This window comes from Myxocyprinus asiaticus, chromosome 6, assembly GCF_019703515.2.
Source record: "Myxocyprinus asiaticus isolate MX2 ecotype Aquarium Trade chromosome 6, UBuf_Myxa_2, whole genome shotgun sequence".
NCBI classification, from domain to species: domain Eukaryota; kingdom Metazoa; phylum Chordata; class Actinopteri; order Cypriniformes; family Catostomidae; genus Myxocyprinus; species Myxocyprinus asiaticus.
In genome coordinates, this window is record NC_059349.1 from 17,054,096 (window position 1) to 17,072,304 (window position 18,209).

Sequence of the window (18,209 nt, forward strand, 5' to 3'; positions counted from 1 at the left end):
GACTGGGGTGGGACATAACAACAGTCCCAAGGCTCAAGTGATGCATCGTGCTGTCTTTTCCCATTAAATCTTTCTCTATGGATGACTCGAGTTTAATCTTCTAATGTATTCAAGCATGACCACAAATTCTCTCATCATTTACTCACCCTCATGCCATCCCATATGTGTATGACTTTCTTCTACTGAACATAAAGATTTCTAGAAGAACATCTCCACTCTGTAGGTCCTTTCAAATGGTGACCAGAAATCTGAAGGTCCAAAAAGCAGCACAAAAGTTATATCTATAAGACTCCAGTGGTTAAATCCATATCTTCAGAAGCGATTTAAGTGTGGGTGAGAAACAGATTAATACGTTTTTTTGTTTTTTTTTTTACTATAAATCTCCACTTTCACAGGAGATCTATAGTAAAAATGGACATGTAAAATGATCTGTTTCTTACCCAAACCGATCATATCACATTTGAAGATATGGATTTAACCACTGAAGTCTTATGGATAACTTTTGTGCTGCTTTTTGGACCTTCAGATTTCTGGCCATGCACCATTCACTTGCATCATAAGGATCAACAGAACAAAGATATTTGTGTTCTGCAGAAGAAAGAAAGTCATACACATCTGGGATGGCATGAGGGTGAGTAAATGAGAGAATTTTCATTTATGATTGAGCTATTTAGAAATAACTAAATGCAAGTCAATAAATTGTCTTGGTCATATTTCACCTACAATTGATTGAATTAAGATATATTGCACTGCAAAAAGATCAAGCCCATTTTTAGGACCATTTTTTTTTAAACTGCAGTATTAGAATATGATTTTTTTCACATTGAGAATTTGTAAAATGTACTTAATTGTCATGATATGAAAAATTGTTAATGGTCCTAAAAATAGGCTTAATTTTCTTTATATGAAATATTTTATTTTTTAGTAATATTCTCCCACTAAATATGGTGTTGTCCCTTTTTCCAAGGTAAACCTTACTGCTAGAATGACAAATTTACTCCATGTTGTTAAATCTTTATTCGGCAATGCGTTTTCAAAGTAAATTGCAATACAGGGCAAAAACAATGTCTTCTATGATAAATGTTGTACAGCATACATCAAACGTTCATTCAAGAAAAAAAAGATAGTATCAATGTTTTTATTTATTATTTTTTTTACCAGGGCAGTTTTTTTGTGTACTGAAAATAAGGTACAAAACAGACAGTTTGAGTAACCATGACAATACAATACTACCATTAACATATTTTAGTGCATCTAGCTTTTAGTGTTAAAGTGATCACAGAAAATGATACAAATCTTTAAAAGGTAAAGTATGAAACTACTTTTGCTTCCAGTAAAAATGTCTGCTTTGCAGTGGTGAGTCACACTAAAATGAAACATGCCATCAAGCTACAGACGTATCTTTAGATCTCTGGCACCATGATGAAAATATTGGAATGGGCCACGACAATGTGATACAGGCCTTTAAAATGCATCTTGACAACAAGCACAGAAAGATGCCAAATTGCTAAATGAAAGACCATTTTTATTAATAGTCCTTGGCTACAAATGTTTTTTGGTCAGGCTTTTTTTGCGGCCCAGTTAATGTAGGACCCCCATATTAGTTACATCTAATGGGGGTATACAAGATGGTACAGCTTGTTTATTAATTTTAGGTAAAAAAAAAAAAAAAAAATAGATGAAAAATACATAAATTAACTAAAAGACATCTGTAAAGATAGATAAACAGCACCTTATTTCCAAAAGGTAATGGAAGTATTTCATATTTTTTTTAAACAATGGCACAAAACCGGCAGTTTCTAGCAAACTTGTCCTTATTTGTGTTAAATATCTGGCAAGAAAACTTGGTACATTAAGCAGGACTGCTGGGGAACAATCCAACAATGTTTGTTAAAGGTACTGTAAGCAATTTTAGCCCTTTTAGAATTTCTACAAGCTGAGCCGTTGAATTAGCCAAACTCCCTCTTTCCTAAACCCCGCACTCAAAAGATACCAAATGAGCTTTATTGAGACCAACATCATGAAGAAACAGTGGTCAAAAACAACAGCAGCAAAATAGCGCCCTCAACTGAAAACTGTTGAGCAATATGCCATAAAAATAGCATTATGCCTCAATAATTCGCTGAAACTACAATACTATCAGAACGCGTAAAATGATTAACAGGCAGAAAGCCTAATTGACCACGGCCCGCAGACACTTTTTGTTTACAGAGTCTAGAGCTGTCACAGAGACAGGTGAGATATCTCACAACACTTATTTCATTGATATCTTTCAAGGTGTAGAAAACATTTTTCACATTCCTTTCCATGAAAAAAAAAAAAATCACTTACAGCACCTTTAAGTAAATTAATATTTGTTTGAAGACAACAGGGTTCAGTTGCATGAAAAGCATGCAGCCACCAGCATTGATCTTGTGACAGTCACCTCCATCATGGGTGACAATAATACTCAATGTATATACTGTAGCACAGCTGGCATTTCAAGTGAGGACCATGCAATGTTATACTAACAGTACTGTTGCTAAGTAAATTTGAATGTTCACATCAATGTGTGTGGACAAGACAAACTTCTTTTTTTTGTCTGTATATGAAAATGCTTTACATTTACACATGATTTGGAACTGAATGCTTGGTTACTCTAAATGTGATTTTAAAATGAATAGCCATACTATAGATATTTTCAGTGGGACTCAGGCAGGGTTCGGAGTTCAGTCAAGTCCTACGCCTTCACCTACACTGACACTGTAGTTACAATTGTGCTTGCAACAGGATATAGAAGCATAATACACTGATATAATGAGAAGTCAGCAGACTCAGTTCATGTCTTATAGAAAGCCTGCCCCTTAGAAGGTTCTGTTATACTTCTCACAAAAACACATTGGGGAAAAAAAGCGAACATTTGCATGAACAGAATGAGAATAAGGAATAAAAGCAAGTTTCTTCCTCACTGCGTTGAACATAATCCAAGCACACAGAAAACTGAAGTTTTCCAGACAATTATGAGCCTAAGGCTGTTGAATTTAAGGATTTCAGATGCTTTAAGACAAAACTATAACACTGATGATTCTTAGATTAGTGTGAGACACAGAGAGCCTTGCAGATACAGAAATGGTGCTTATGAGAGCAGCAGCACACACTGTGGCTGAAAAGCAAGGATGTTTGTCAAGGCCCCAATTGAGACTGGGTTCTTTAGTAAAGCAGGATCCGACGCTCGATGGCCTTGCGGCAGATGGGGCACTCACTCATTCTGTCTCCACAAAGCTGACAGGTGCCGTGGCCACACATGAAGATCATATTCTTCAGTCGATCCAAACACACAGGGCACATAGTCTGAGTGGAAACCAAATGTGTAAAATGTATCACTGCAGCGTAATATAAAAATGTTGAAGACATATTTTAAAGAAATTCCAAAGGATAAGAATCTCTACCTGCTCTTTGATATCCTGCAACTGCTGCTGCAACTTCTGCACATCTGCATTGACATTTGTGTTGTCTTTGTCCCTCTGCAGAGCTGGGATATTTCCACTGGCTAAAAGATAAAGTAGAGTCCATTGAGAATTATATCAGCAGGTCACCAGCCTATCAGGCACCAGAGATGACTCCTATTACCAGTAGGGGACAGCGGACCCCTGGGCCCCAAGACAGACCCCAGAGCCTTCTAACATATGTGAAGCAAACTCTTTACTGAGGAATGTTTTTTTTTTTTTTTTTAGCTTTCAAAGAATTATTTGTGGCATGATTATGTGAGATCAGTAGAAGTAAAGTTTCATCTTTGTTCTGCCACTTTATTTGGATTATATGGTGGACCTTTTTGGGATATCAACCTATGCTAACGCTCAGCACTGTATCGCAGCAGGCCTATGGTACCACTAGATGGCCGAAGTGTAGGCCAGACACAACGATGTCTGCTGGGTTGAAGAGATGGGACTTTGCGCCCAAAGAAGCAGGAAGGAGTTAAGGCAGGAAGAACTTGGGGTGAGGAATAGGATACTTACACCAACTTAGTGCCAGATTGTTGGGCTGGAGAAGATCCTGCGACCCCCCTGCCATTGAGTTAGAGACCCCTGCTGAGAAGCAACCAGTCACATTGTTATGTAATGTATGCACCCCTGCAGTGGGCTTGGGGGCAAATCCAGCCTGGCCTGTGGCATTTTCTAGTCATAAATTCATTAGAGGGAGTAAAAAGGGAAGAGCAAGTTAACACAATTGTCTTAGAAACAGCTGTTAAGAATTGGACGAGGCCTTGTTCACAAGGCCTCGTCCACAATGTTCGGCAAAAATTGAGAGAGCAAGAGCTGGCTGCAGGACGATAGTCGAAAACACTGCTGCCAATGTGATGACAGGCACTACAATAAAGAGAGACATTTTATGCTTTTCACTACAAATAACATTTTTAAGAAAGGGTTTAGAGGCCATGGATATAGAGGGGCCTGAAAGGTAGAATGTTTTTTTTCAGTGATGGTTTAGTGTGAAAAAAAGTTGACAGACAGGTTAATTTTAAAGTTAGAAAAATTAGATGGTTATTTATTAAAGGAGAAATTTATGGTGAATGTGTGACGGCAGTCACTAAGAAATATTTTATGCTTATCACTAAAATAACATTTGTAAAAATGGTTTTAGAGGATACAAAGGGGCCTGAAAGGAAGAAATATTTATGATGGCTTAGTATGAAAGCTGACACACTAGTTAATTTTAAACACGGCAAGTTGGAAAAGATTAGATGGATATACAGTAAAAGGGAAAATTTAAAGTGAACGTGACAACAGTCACTATTATAAAAGAAATATTTTCTGCTTTTCACTAAAATAACATTTGTAACGAAGGTTTTAGAGGCAATAAATATAAATATCTAAATATAGAGGGACCTGAAAGGAATACATTTTTATGACGGCTTAGAGTAAAAGTTGACAAACTGGTTAATTTTATGCCCGACAAGTTTGGAAAAAAATCTTATGGATAATCAATCAGTAAAAGGGGAAATTTATAGTGTATGTATGTAACGTTACAGTGAGAGAAATTTGTCAGCGTCAGAGGTTTGCTAACAAGTTTGGATCATTTAATAGTTCCCCACTTCTTCCCTGTTTTTAGGATCTGTCTGACAGAACAACTGCAAGTCCTGTATTCAAATTCAAGCTGTTTGAAGTGGAATCTGAAGTTGTAAGTCTGTGACTGGCAGTAGCCTTCAGATGCCAACAATAGGCTCTGTAAGGATTTTCGTTCCCTCTTTTTGAGCGATGGGACTGGTATATATGTGAACTAAAGTGGTTTGCTTGGGGTATACAGATGTGGCTTATACAGTGGCTGAGCTTCACAGTGACTGAGGTGCACAAGAAACCCATCTATGGTGGCCTTTCTCTCTCATTGCTACGTCTACATGGAGAGTATTATGTGTTCTATATGCGATGGTGCTGCAGTTTTGTGTGTGTGGAAAAGTGGCGCCTTACAACAAACAGAGCTCAGGCACCAAAGACAGACTAAGATAAGAGCTAAGGGCTACATTCCTGTGTTGACTGGACTGTGTGTACGTGTTTGTGTAGCTCAGCATGTCTGTAGGTCAGCAGAGATGTCAGCATGGATGGATGTGTTGGACATCTAAGCGAAGCTAAAAAGAAACAGATCTCCTTTCTCTATAAATAAACACTATAAAAAGTGAACTTACACCAGTATCCCTTTGAACTCAAACTAAACCAACATAAAGAGCATGGGCAGTGTCAAGACCAACATAAAAAGGAATAATATGGTAACAAATAGTGGTGAATCACAACTTAAAATAAGATGGTGAAGAAAAGAAATCTTATAAAACCCCTCTGACGTGTCAAACAACATAGAAAAATTCGACATGTTCCATGAAAATGAATTCGGGGATTCATTTTCACTCGTCTGCTTGGAACAGAGTGGCTTGCTAAAAAATCCTTATAACTATGTAGTGCATGTTATGAGGACATTCCAGTGCAATTACAAAGCTCATTCCAGGGTGTTGGTATTATACATTAGGAGGAGGGGCTCCACATCTGATTTGAGTGATGACAACACATTTGGGAAATAACAGATTTGTCATAACAATGGGGAAAGAAATGTGTGTGGGAAATAGAAACAGAGAAGCACCAACCAAAGCCAACATAAATATTAAACGAGAGACATGAGAACCAAGGCAGAGAGAGGAAAGAGAAATGAAAAACGGGAACATGTGGAAGTTCACTCACTAAGGTCCTCATCATCAGTGGCATCCTCCATACCTTTCCCTCCACAGCACAAAACGAAGGGAGTGCGGTGCTCCACCACGGCCCGACACTGCACACACTTTTTCATTAAGCTGGCACAGTCTGCAAAAGAGAAACACACACACACACACACACACACACACACACACACACACACACACACACAAAAAGGTAAGGGGTTAGCTTCTCAAGCCCACTCATTAACCAGCAGAAAAATTAGTAAATACCCATAGGATAGGAGGTTTATAATACAATGCAAGTCCATGGGGTCCAAAGCTTTCAAGCTCAAAAAAGTTTTGGGTGAGAACAGACCAAAATGTAACTCCTTTTCCACTACAAATCTTGACATTTGCAGTGTCTTTGGCGTGATCATGATTTAAAAGGTGCACTCAGTAATTTTTTCCTCATTAAAAAAATGTAACTCAATGGACCCCATTGACTTGAATTGTCTGGATATAAATGCCTCACATCTCCTTAAAAAAAAAAATCTTTGTCTGTGTTCTGCAGAAGAAAGTCATACGAGATTAAGTCGGCATAAGGGGGAGTAAATTATGAGAGAGTTAACCTTTTTGGGTGAACTATTCTTTAAAGATAACTTTTTAATCACATTACAGTAGGGCTGCACAATTAATCGAAAAACTAATCGCGATTACGGCTGTCACGATTATGTAATCGTGAAAACTGACGATTACAGCGTTCAATTTAAGTCTACCCCTGTTGCGTCAATCGTTTCTATTTACAACGTGTTTTTGCAGCAGCTGAGAATTTCTAACCAATAACTAACATGTCCTTTGAGCAATGAAATGGCAATGGCCAATCAGAGCCACTTAAATTAATCCTCCGTCCTATCTGTAATGACAACTGATCCTAATGCGCAAGTTTTAAACCATCTGAATGCCCAGATGCTTGCTTTATGTTCTATCTCTGTTCGCGGTGGCACATGAAAATTAATACTGAAGAAACATCACCTGACACATGAAAAGAAGCTGTAGAACAAGAGCGAAAAGCATTTTGGAATTATTTTGGATTCATTGCATATTGCACAGCTCGCTTTGAACGTAGATGTTAAATACACTGCAAATGAGCAACACGACAAAACTAAAATGCTCCCGTTCTAATCAAGGCACAGACACAGTGTAAATAATTGATTTATTATGCTGATTAGACAGCTTTGTTTTCAATGAGAGCATTCGCGAGAGTGCAGAACTTTGTGTGGAGCGTCACTGAGCTTGCATCGAAAATGAGGGCTAAAACAGTGTAAACCTGCAGTGAGTGACAGCAGTCATTGTAATGGGAGAGTTTGTTGCGTTGCTCGATTTCTGTGTACAATTTATTAAAAATGTAATAAAAGTTTTGTTTTTTCATGTTAATAAGTAGGCCAATGTGAATTTGATTTGTACAAAATAACAATAAAGTAATTCAGCTTAACTGTTCTAAGTTTGTTTTGGAGGTGTAGCCAACATAAAGAATATGGTATGAATAGCATATTTCAGGAATCACCGTCATTGTTATCGCGTCTGCTCTAATAAGACCCATTTGCTGGTATTAGTAGATTTAACATTTTCACGAATTGCACAAACTCCGATCGCAAATGACTGTTTTTAATTTCCAAAGTGCAACCACTGAGGCCAAAAATGATCTAACTTCCATCTTACATGAACAAGATCACCATTGAAGATCTAACAGGATGAATGGTCCTCTGTCTTACCACCAAAGGGCTTACTGAACACAGTAAGTAATTTGGTCAATTTAAATTGGCTGTTAATAAGTTTGAATATTGAATGTCATATTATTTACTGTATGAGGACTAATAATTTAAGCAGTAATTTAGCAATAATTTAATTTATACTATTCCATAGATATCCATTTAAAATAATTTTTATTTTGCCTAACATTAACAAACATTATTACAATATTTAATGCTTAAAAAATGCTTAAAAGAAACTGAAGCGCAGCTCATATCCTATATCAAATCTGCTAATCTGAAGAACCGCACGGTTGCTTACTTTGTGACGTCATGGTAATTTAATATTTCAATCGACATTAATAATCACGATTACAATATCAAGGACAATAATCGACAATTATGATTTTTGCTATAATCGTGCAGCCTACATTACAGTAATGAGAATGAGATTACTTTGAATTACATTAATGAGAATTTGGGGGTAAATGTGAATAATTGTCATGAAAATAATGTCACAGTGCAAAAAATCTTAAGAGTCCAAAAAAAGGATTATTTTCTTTATGCAAATTAAAATGTCTTATTTTCTTTTGAATTCGGGGTGAAGTACGACCCAGACAGGTTCTGTGAGATTCACCGGTAAATGCATACTTGATCATCTTTAAGGGTACCGTGTCTGTCTCATTGTGTGCACACCTAGATGTCTTCCTTCACAGTCATGTGATGTGTGATATTGAGAGAGCACACGCAATCTGGATGACAGAATAAGCTTTTTTGGCTGGATGAGAGACAGTCACATGGGGTGGTGAGGGAAGAGGTGTGGTGTTGGGGAGGAGTGTACGAGGGAAAGCTGACTTACTCTCACAGGCGCACATGTGACCGCAGGGCTGAAAGAGCATGGCTGCCTTCTTATCAGAGCACACCACACACTCCTCAATCTGTTGGTGAAAACAGAGAATGCACATGAGAATGCATGCACAAAAGAAACTGTAATTGAGTCTGTCCTTTAGTAAGTTAGGAGGGTTTCCGTACTTTGGTTCTGGACTGGACCTGTTCCTTGCAAATGAGACACTTCTTGACGCGGGGTGAGCATAGAGAACAGGTGGCGATATGACCGCAGGGGCCGAACAGTGTGTCCCTCTTCATATCCGAGCACACCATGCATTCCTCCAGAGTCTCATTATTACTGTTCAGAGATGGGCTATGAGAGCCAACCTGTCCACTGAGGACAAGAGAGGAAAAAGGAGAGAGTATAAAAACATAGAGATACTCAGAGAAATAAAGTGTAGGTACAGAAAGGTCATCAAGAGTAGTTTACATGAAATGTCAAGCAGTGTTCAGCAATGTGACATGGTATTATTCCACACCAAAAAAAAAAAAAAAAAAAAAATCATGCATAATTATTATACATGCAGTTTTTATGACCTTATTTTAATTGAGAGACTGCATGAATATTTGTACTTTTGAAAAATGTACAAGTCACACTGCAGGGCTATATAAATTAACTGCAAAAACACTGAAAGGCAATTAAAAGAAAATAGTTACAAACTGAAAAGTTGGGCTAGTTGTGGCAACTAAAACTTTCTAGAACATTTTCCATTATATATTTAAATAAATTGTAAGTTAAATATTGATGTCCATGTTATTTGTATCTACCCATTAATAAAAATAAGTAAGGGAAAGCACAATGGAGTAAATTTCAAACATACAGAGCGCAATCTTGAGTGGATGCAATACTGTTTGTGAGCAGACATACATACCTGGACTTGTCTTTGTGGCATTTAGCCAGGGCCTTGCAAAGACTGGGGTCAGGGCACAGGTCCAGAGGAGACTGACCCTTCTTGTTACGGATAGTGAGGTCAGCACCGTTAGCAGCCAGGAAGCAAGCAATAGAAGCTGCGCTCTTCTTCTCAGCCCCCTGAGTGCCCAGTCCCATGATTAACTGCGAAGACAGACAACACACATTATATAGTCAAATGCTGTAGATTAATATAGGTTATTATAATAAGTTGCAATTACTCATGTTGAAGTTTAATTAACCATGCAATTAAAATCAGCACAGCGCAGAGCCTATAGTATATGGCATAATATCGTTAAGAAACTAGATCTTGTACATTTGCTGAAGAAAGTTGTGCCTGCCCATGCAAAAGTTACCTCAACAAAGCTAAGGTGTCATGGCTGGTTGCCAGGGCATCACTATGTGGTTACTAAAATGTTGAGTGGTTTTTAGCATGTTGTTATACTGTCCCTAGGGTGTTCTGGGTGGTTGCTTAAAGGTCCAATTCAAAAGAGCCCACTCACTTTATGCCTAGACATTGCTGGATTTGGCATGTCTATCGGATTTGTTCACCCGTTTTATGGTCCGCAAAAATAAAAACTCGGATTACTTAAAAAAAAAAAAAAATAAAATAAAAAATAAAAAAAAGTGTGCGAGGTAAGTTATGCGCTGAAATTTAATACTTGGGGTTTTAGAGTCTTTAGAAAAAACCCTAACCTCAAGTATGATCAACAGTTATAGTAATGCTTGCCTTACCCAGTGCCTGCAATTCCATGACTATTTAAAAAAATACCAGAAATTGGCACTTTTGTGTAAAGACAAAATGAGAGCAAGAGCTCCATCCAAAATCTGTTCTCCTTATAGCTTTGAGAGCATTACATGTTCTCTAAACAGAAGTGATCCAGAAAGTAAACGGCATGAGCCAATGATGTTGGTATAATAAATTCCTCGGGATTAAATTCTATGGAACATATTGGGCTAAAGAAGGTGGAGAGATATCTCTGCATACTGATTGCCTTGTGGGAGTGTTTTAAATGGATGGCCTGACTCTCCACCTGTTGCATGTGGTAACAGTGTGATGGTTTGATAGGGGAGAGATTTGTCACACTGTCTGTGTTAATAAATGGCAGACTGCTGGCCTGGAAGCAGCCCCATCACACAACGCTTGATTTACAATAGTTGTGAAGAGGCGATGATGTGAAGGTGATGATGCAGGACTTGGGTCAAGCCGCAAGAGGAACTACAAAAGGTAGATGTGCATGAGACCCTCATCATCAGTCTGTCTGGTGTCAGAAGCTATGGTGAGACTTTCTGATAGTTGGTCCAGAGTGTATTGATAGCATATTGTGTAAATGAAGATAAAGAAAGGCTGCAGGATGGGAGGTCACAAAAAAATGCTGTAGGATGATGAAGAAACACTGGCACTGCTGGAGAGCAAAACCTGACGAAGAGATCTCTCTGATCATTCTTTATTAGCTATACCTTTTTTCTTTGCACAGGGATTACACATCTTTTCCAACCTTGGCAATATTTATTGTCCCCACCTATAATAAGCTTGTTCTTCAGCATATGTAAACATGACTTCTAGGGGTGTAAAAAAAAAAATATTGTATCGTATGATACGATGCTCACGATTCAATACCATATGTATCGTATGATACATAAACACAATACAGTGTAATTAAAACCAAGCAGCGCAACATTGAGAGCTGAGAAACAGTTTCCTCCATGGTGAGGGGGCGCTGAGCACACAGGAAAAACAGAGCAACATATCTACAGTACATAGGCAAGAAAATCAATGGCAAATGCCAAGTAGATTGTAGCGTTACAGCATGTCGAATTTGCCAAACAACGGTGTCATGTCTCGGCGCTACAGTACATCAAACATGTCATTTTATTTACGCTGACATCACCACGCAAATCAGTGGATTTGCGAGGCAGAAACAGCAGCAGCAAAGTTACATTTAACATCCAGCCTCTCCCAGACGACACGGAGCATGACACTGAGCAAAACACTCATAAGTAACATAAAAAAAGCTTATTTTAAAAAAATCAGACAACGTCAGAAATCTGCGATTACATGACACTTATTATTCTCTGCTTATGACGCTGAAATGTAAACAGGTATGAGCACAAAATTTGTGCACATTATATGCCAGTAATAATGGCTGTAATGTTTACATGCAAAGTGAAACGGGAGAAGAGGCCAAAAAAAATTACTTGTGCCGATCGGTTTTTGCTCAATCAGCTAAATAATATTGGATTATGTACATGTATCGTAAAATCAGAAGTCAGGTTCCTCTCGAGTTTTTTCTTTTCACCACATTGAAAGAAGTTTTTTCCTTGCTACAGTTACTTTAGCTTGATCACTGGGGGCTTTAATACATTAAGGCATGATTGATCTATAAAGCTGCTTTGAAACCATGTGTGTTGTGAAAAGTGCTATACAAATACAAATGGCTTAAGTGTAGACAAACTAATTTTTCCTCAAGAAAAACATGAAAATTGTGAGTTCATATGAGTTTCTCATTACAATCAAACAAAATAAATGCAGTGCTATTGTTTAAGTTACTTTATCATAGAGCTCTGCTTTTTGTTGCCTATGTCAGACATTATTTAAAAGACATTTATGTTGAATCCTTGAATGAGGTTGAGCGAAACATTTGTGAGTTTGTTTTTTTAATCGTATCGTGAGGCTTTGCATCGTATTGTATAATTTGTGTATCGTTACATGCCAAATGACTACATAGTCACACATATCCAAACCAGAAGCACTGCCTAAAGACTCTAAAAACGTTAATAATAAATGCCAGAGCCATAAAAACAACCTTAACCAAACACTTCAAACTGCCAATGTTGATGTTAATGAGGCATTCAGACCATAAAAGGTCATTTCCATTCAATGTCAAACTCTTGGCAGATTCTTTCTTCTCAAAGTGACTTACATAAAAGTGCAAATAGTGCAAGGCAGTATTTTGGGGACGTTTAGCAGAAGCAGCCTGGACAAGAATAAGTTATTGCAATCCAAAAAGGGTTGATTGACCATAATGACTCTGACTCTCAGAAGTCTTTGAAGGGAGGCTTGACGAGGTTGATTTTGAGGTCATGAGTAGGGCTGTTAACTAATTAATCACACAGTTTTCTGTGATTAATTGCAATTAATCATGGTACATTAAAACTAACTATAAAATATAATCATAAATATATTTATACTTTGTCTCAAAGAACTTGCAAGAAACTGGTTAGTCATTTATTTTGCGAATAGAGTTAGAGACACTTCTACAGGTATAAAACTTCGATAAAAGTATATGTTTACATGCCATAAAAACAGTGGACATGCTGTAATTAAAAATTGCTCAAAATCTTCTTGCATTTTACACTGGACTCTATTAATTATAGAATCAAATGGGCAGATTAATTCATATCAAGTTTTATTGGCAAGATAAACCTAAGAGTACATTGTCAATGCATTATAAGACACCATACATACATATTTAAAACAAACCTTTTTGTTTAATGAAGTTAAAATCTCAAAACTATTATTTTCTCTGGCTGCCGTTCAGTCTCTATCGCGCACACATGCCGAGTCTCTCTCGCAGGGTTTCAATTTTGACATTGGCTCAGATGACAGTGAGTGAGCAGCTTGCATGTATTTCTCCCACACCTGGCTCCCCACTTGTGGGTGTGGTCTCCATTCTCCATACAATAAATCCGCTCCTGTGTTTATTGTGCCCGGGACATGCATAGCACGTACTTAAGTGTGCATTTTTCCACACAATCAGTTTCTGCGCTAGGATGTGCAGTGTAGGCTGAGATGTAAAGTTTGAGTGCCATTGACAGCTATTTATGACATAGACACTTGTGAGACCAGAGTAGTAAAGGGTTTAGTGATTAAGCTTTTCTAGCTAACTAGGTTAGAGTAAAAAGGACAAACCAGATAACACCCATCTCTCAACACTTGGTGGTTAATTGTATCACACAGATCAGTTTATGACTCTGATGGCTAGCTTCCTTAACTTTTCTCTCTTTGGAGAAAGTATTTTGTCACATTTAGGAGCATCTACCTGAGAACATGCTATTCATTGCATTTTAAATCTGCTTTGATGGAGCCAATAGGCAGGGTAATTCAATCGCCATTATCGTGCCAATGAATTACGGAGGGCAAGCATTTAGTAGATGTCTCAATTTGTTTGCTGTATGCCATGCTGTCTAATTAATTCTCAATCACCCCTCACTTTCCATAAATACACGCAGTCCCATGGAAGGCAAAGGGATAATCAGGGAGAATGAGGGATTGTGTGATGCACAGGACATTGGATTGCAGTGGAACATTGGGCCAGTTACTCATGTGACAGCAGGGAAAAGGCTTGTGCGCACTTCTTTATATTATATACATATATATATATATATATATATATATATATATAAAAAGGCTCCGTTTCTACAGGAATTAATACTGTTATGTTACATATGTGATTCTGATAATACATTTATGATGTTTCTTTGTTGCATTTAAAAGCCTGTGTTTTGGTGTCATGCATATGATACAAAAGCAGCACAGTGCACAAAAGCGTTCCCTATAAATGTAAATTACGTTGATTGTTTCCTTTAAGATGTTGTAAAACAAAGATTGTTCAGCCTTTTTGTCCTTGGCAATTAAACATATCTGTAATCTTTGTTTGTACAGTGTTAATACAACTTTTTGGGTATATATGATGAAGCAAATGTGCTTTCTGTGTCCTGTGGATGCATTTTTACATAAATTATACATAATTGATTTAAAATTAAGATTATGAATTTTGCTGGATTGATTTGAGAATCGTTTGAGGAAAAATCATGATGCATCAGTGAACTGACCTCCCCCTCCCCCCCATAATCAGTTATCCTGTACTCAAATTGTGTGTACTATGTCACATCCTGTTTATCGAAAGCATGACAATACCTTTACTGCTTATGTAGAACTCTGTACATACTGTGTTTTTAGAGGGCTCCCAGGGTTCCACTTTACTGACATCCTGCATGTCCTGAAGTTGGCGCAGCTGAGAAAGTGTGTGGTGACGCAGGGCCTCGTGCAGTGGCGTGTCTCCATCCTTGTCTTGCACGTCCAAATTGGCTTCGGCTCGTACCAACAACTGGACATGAATACAGAGCACTGATTTTAACCAGTCTGTTCAGTGGAGGCAGTCTTGTAATTTAATCTTGCTAACGTTGACTGATGCACAAGCTTACAATGACATCTGTAGCAGAGGTGACAAATTACATCATGTTTTATAAATGTCTTCTCATAAACTTTTGCAACTGAACTACATACTATGAATATATGTTAGGTTATGTGCCAGATGGCAAAGATGTATTGAAATGTATCCCACTTTCATGTGCCGATAACACACAACCAGAAACAAGGACAGGACCTTTGGCCAGTGCCATGTTTGTTTTGTTATTACCTGAAAATCTCTTTTAATAGATCATGTCATTATAGATGGTTTATTTAAAAAAGGGCAGCGGCAAAGAATGCATTCAGTGTTGCTGAAATGAGGAGAGTTGAACTGCTCTCATATGCCCACAAGATGGCACCTAACCTCCATTGACTAGCCCACTCCACTCCCACTTTCATACCTCTACTGGCATGGACCAGACTGCTCAGGACTGAATGAATTTAATTGGAGGGGATAAATCTGCAGCAGAACTCCCTGCATTTAAATGTAAAGGCACAACATTGCCTCATCAATGCGCTTGTGTTGAGTAGGAAGCCAGATCAGTGGATGAGGAGGGCAGACATTCATAAAGACAGAGCCACTTACTCGCACAATCTGGGTGTGCTGACGCTCAACGGCAAGGTGCAATGCCGTCTGCTGGTTAACGTTCTGTATGTCCAAATTGGCATTTCCCTATGGAGAGAGCAACACAGAGAAAGAACAAATAAATTGGCTATCCTCTGACCAACCCGAGTAAAAAGCTTTAACTATAGTGTGATGTATAAATACTATCATATAAATAAATATACATGAGATGCCTTTTTATAAATAGCCAATAATCAATCAATCAATTATTTTGGTCCCTGTGCATCTCTTTCTTCAAGACAGTTGTGATGGATGATATTTACTTATTTACATACCACAAAATTATTCTTTCACTGACTTTCAATGAGTGAGTAATTTAAGTAACTATTCATATCATTATTCAACTACTGAAGAGAAATCATTGCTTATTAGCATGCCTTCTAGTCCCATAGGTTGTGTAAAGAAATGTGAGCTGGTGGGGCATAATGGTGATTTGTATTCAGATATTCCCTGATTGAAACCCCATAGCAACATAGCTTCTCTGCACTACTGCAGTGCAGCTCTACTGGTTTCGTAGGCTGAGAAGTCACTGTGAACCCTTTCTTTGTCTCTCTCTCTCTCTCAGTGCCAGGTAGCCGGCAAAAGGCTGAACTGAGCCAGAGCAGCATTCTCACAATGTTGCTGTAATGTTGCAATCACGTTCTTACTGTGCCACGACATAACACTGAGCCACAGTGTCCTGCTGTACTGTGCATGTGAAGGTAAGGCGTTGAGCCAGTTTGGCCAAATTCACACATGGAGCACAGGTGGTGTGGAGAATGAGTCTTTAAACCTGAGTTTCAATGTTGTACATCACTTTTTGTCATTCACAAGCTCATAACTTCTATAAAACTATACTAGACAATTCCTCAAGGTGATAAGCTAAAGCTATAGTGAGCTGACAACCTAGAAAGCTTTTTAAGGCATAAATGGTATGCTCTTGACAGGAAGTCTGTTCCAAAAGGTAAAATACCTTGCTTTGGCCAGAATTTAAGGCAGAATTGCATGCATCCTCCACAGAAAAGGCAAAAAAGCATTGCAACGAGCTATGAGGAAAAATATCCATAGATTGATTGTGATCCAGTTGGGAGTCAAATCTGCCATGTGCTTCATATGAGGAGCGCTATTTTAATTGCCCATGTAGAGCAGTCTAAATCAGTCACTTATAATGTTTTATTTAAGTTAGGATGCTGTCTTAGAAGGCATCTGCCTATGTAGACAGTAGACAACAAGGCAGCTCACTAGTTTTTGGAAAAGAGCTTATATAGTAGAGCACAGTTACTTTTGTTATAAATCAGTGAAATACTATTAAGAAATAAAAATGTTCCTTTCTCTGGACTCTTTCTACCTTAAGACTTATTTAAGATGTGATTAATCTAGAAAATCTTCACAGCTTTTCTGAACCTTAACTGAATAATTATCAATCTGAACTAAAGCTTGTCATTACCTGCACAGGTACTTTCAGCTTGCTTTCACACCTCAAAGAGACTGACTAAACATGCTGGAGTACTGGTTCTTCAGAGTCTACTTACGGTAATGCATTGTGAATAAAGTATGAGTTTGTGTGATAGAACTCCTTACCTGATGGACTAGAAGCTCTGCCACCTCCACATGGTTGTTGAGGGCAGCCAGATGAAGTGCAGTGTAACCATCGTCCTTCTTCTCGTCCACTATCCACGGCCGTGGCAGTTTAGACAACAGCACACGCATTGCACTGCAGAACAAAGAATACTAAATTTAGCTATTTGCAACAGAACAAATGAGCTAATAAATGCAAATAAATGCAGCAAGTGACTTCTGTTGATATTGTGAGTCGGCGAATGTCATATAAAGGATACTAAACTTTGGACTTCAGAGAGGAAATTGAACAAGAACTGAGAGCAAACTACAAACCGACGGCTCAGATCCACAGTGCAAAACATGGAATGTGACCTCAGGTCAGCATTTAGGAATACAGCATGTGTTCAAGCGAAAGCAGGGAACAGATTAGGAATCGATGAAGCATCTGCAAAAGGATAGTTGCCTGCCCTAGTGAAACGAGCACTGAACATCAGAAAGCAAGCAAACCAGAAACGAGAGAATTGGTGAAGAAAATCTATTACTATCACAGACTGGCTGAAATGGAGGCAGAATAAGGAAATAGTGTGAGATAAGAGAGAAGATGAGGGATTGTTGGAATAAGCGATTCTGGGGTAAAAGCGCCCTTGAATTATGGGACGACAAACAGAATTGGGGAGGAATATCATGAGGATTGTGCTGAGAGGAAAAGGTAAAGAGTAGGGATATGCATGAATAGTTACAGTGACAGCAGTGACCGAGAAAACAATTGCATGACTTTTCAAAATAATTTTAAACTTAAATCATTTCCTTTTCAATTTTCTGAATGTTTGTGCATTGGGTTTGTGCGTTAGTCAAAATGACAAAAAATATTTTCTCTAGTAAAATAGAAGGTATAATAGTAAAATACAGAGAATCGTATGTGTGAAATAGATAGAATGAAGATGTGCCCCAACTGCAGTGGAAAGCCTAACTACAGAGTTCATATTATCCAAACATTCATTCATCCATCTTGATGTCAAATATGACATCACCAGTGAGACTGACATCCCCCAGCAATTTCACCCATTCATGAAGTATCAAGTAAAACTCTAGAAGACTACTTTATGCAGTGCTGAACTGGCTGTTAACAGGACATGAGAATAAATGCA

General features: G+C 38.1%; 1 protein-coding gene across 5 annotated transcripts in view; it reads right to left on the reverse strand.

The window, feature by feature from the left end:
• Positions 1-1,002: 1,002 nt before the first annotated feature.
• The window catches only part of LOC127442006 (E3 ubiquitin-protein ligase mib1-like), a 71,642-nt gene continuing 54,435 nt past the window's right edge, over positions 1,003-18,209 (reverse strand). For 2 of the 5 annotated variants that reach the window (XM_051699643.1, XM_051699641.1), the window contains exons 13-22: positions 17,083-17,215; positions 15,484-15,570; positions 14,656-14,814; positions 9,666-9,847; positions 8,938-9,127; positions 8,765-8,843; positions 6,204-6,323; positions 3,996-4,067; positions 3,429-3,529; positions 1,003-3,330 (exon numbers count right to left, since the gene is read on the reverse strand). In XM_051699643.1, coding sequence (XP_051555603.1) covers positions 3,190-3,330; positions 3,429-3,529; positions 3,996-4,067; positions 6,204-6,323; positions 8,765-8,843; positions 8,938-9,127; positions 9,666-9,847; positions 14,656-14,814; positions 15,484-15,570; positions 17,083-17,215 — 1,264 coding nt within the window. In that variant the 3' untranslated portion in view covers positions 1,003-3,189. Of the gene's footprint in view, positions 3,331-3,428; positions 3,530-3,995; positions 4,155-6,203; positions 6,324-8,764; positions 8,844-8,937; positions 9,128-9,665; positions 9,848-14,655; positions 14,815-15,483; positions 15,571-17,082; positions 17,216-18,209 lie in introns of all 5 variants that reach the window. The other 3 variants (XM_051699640.1, XM_051699639.1, XM_051699642.1) reach the window with 2 other exon arrangements.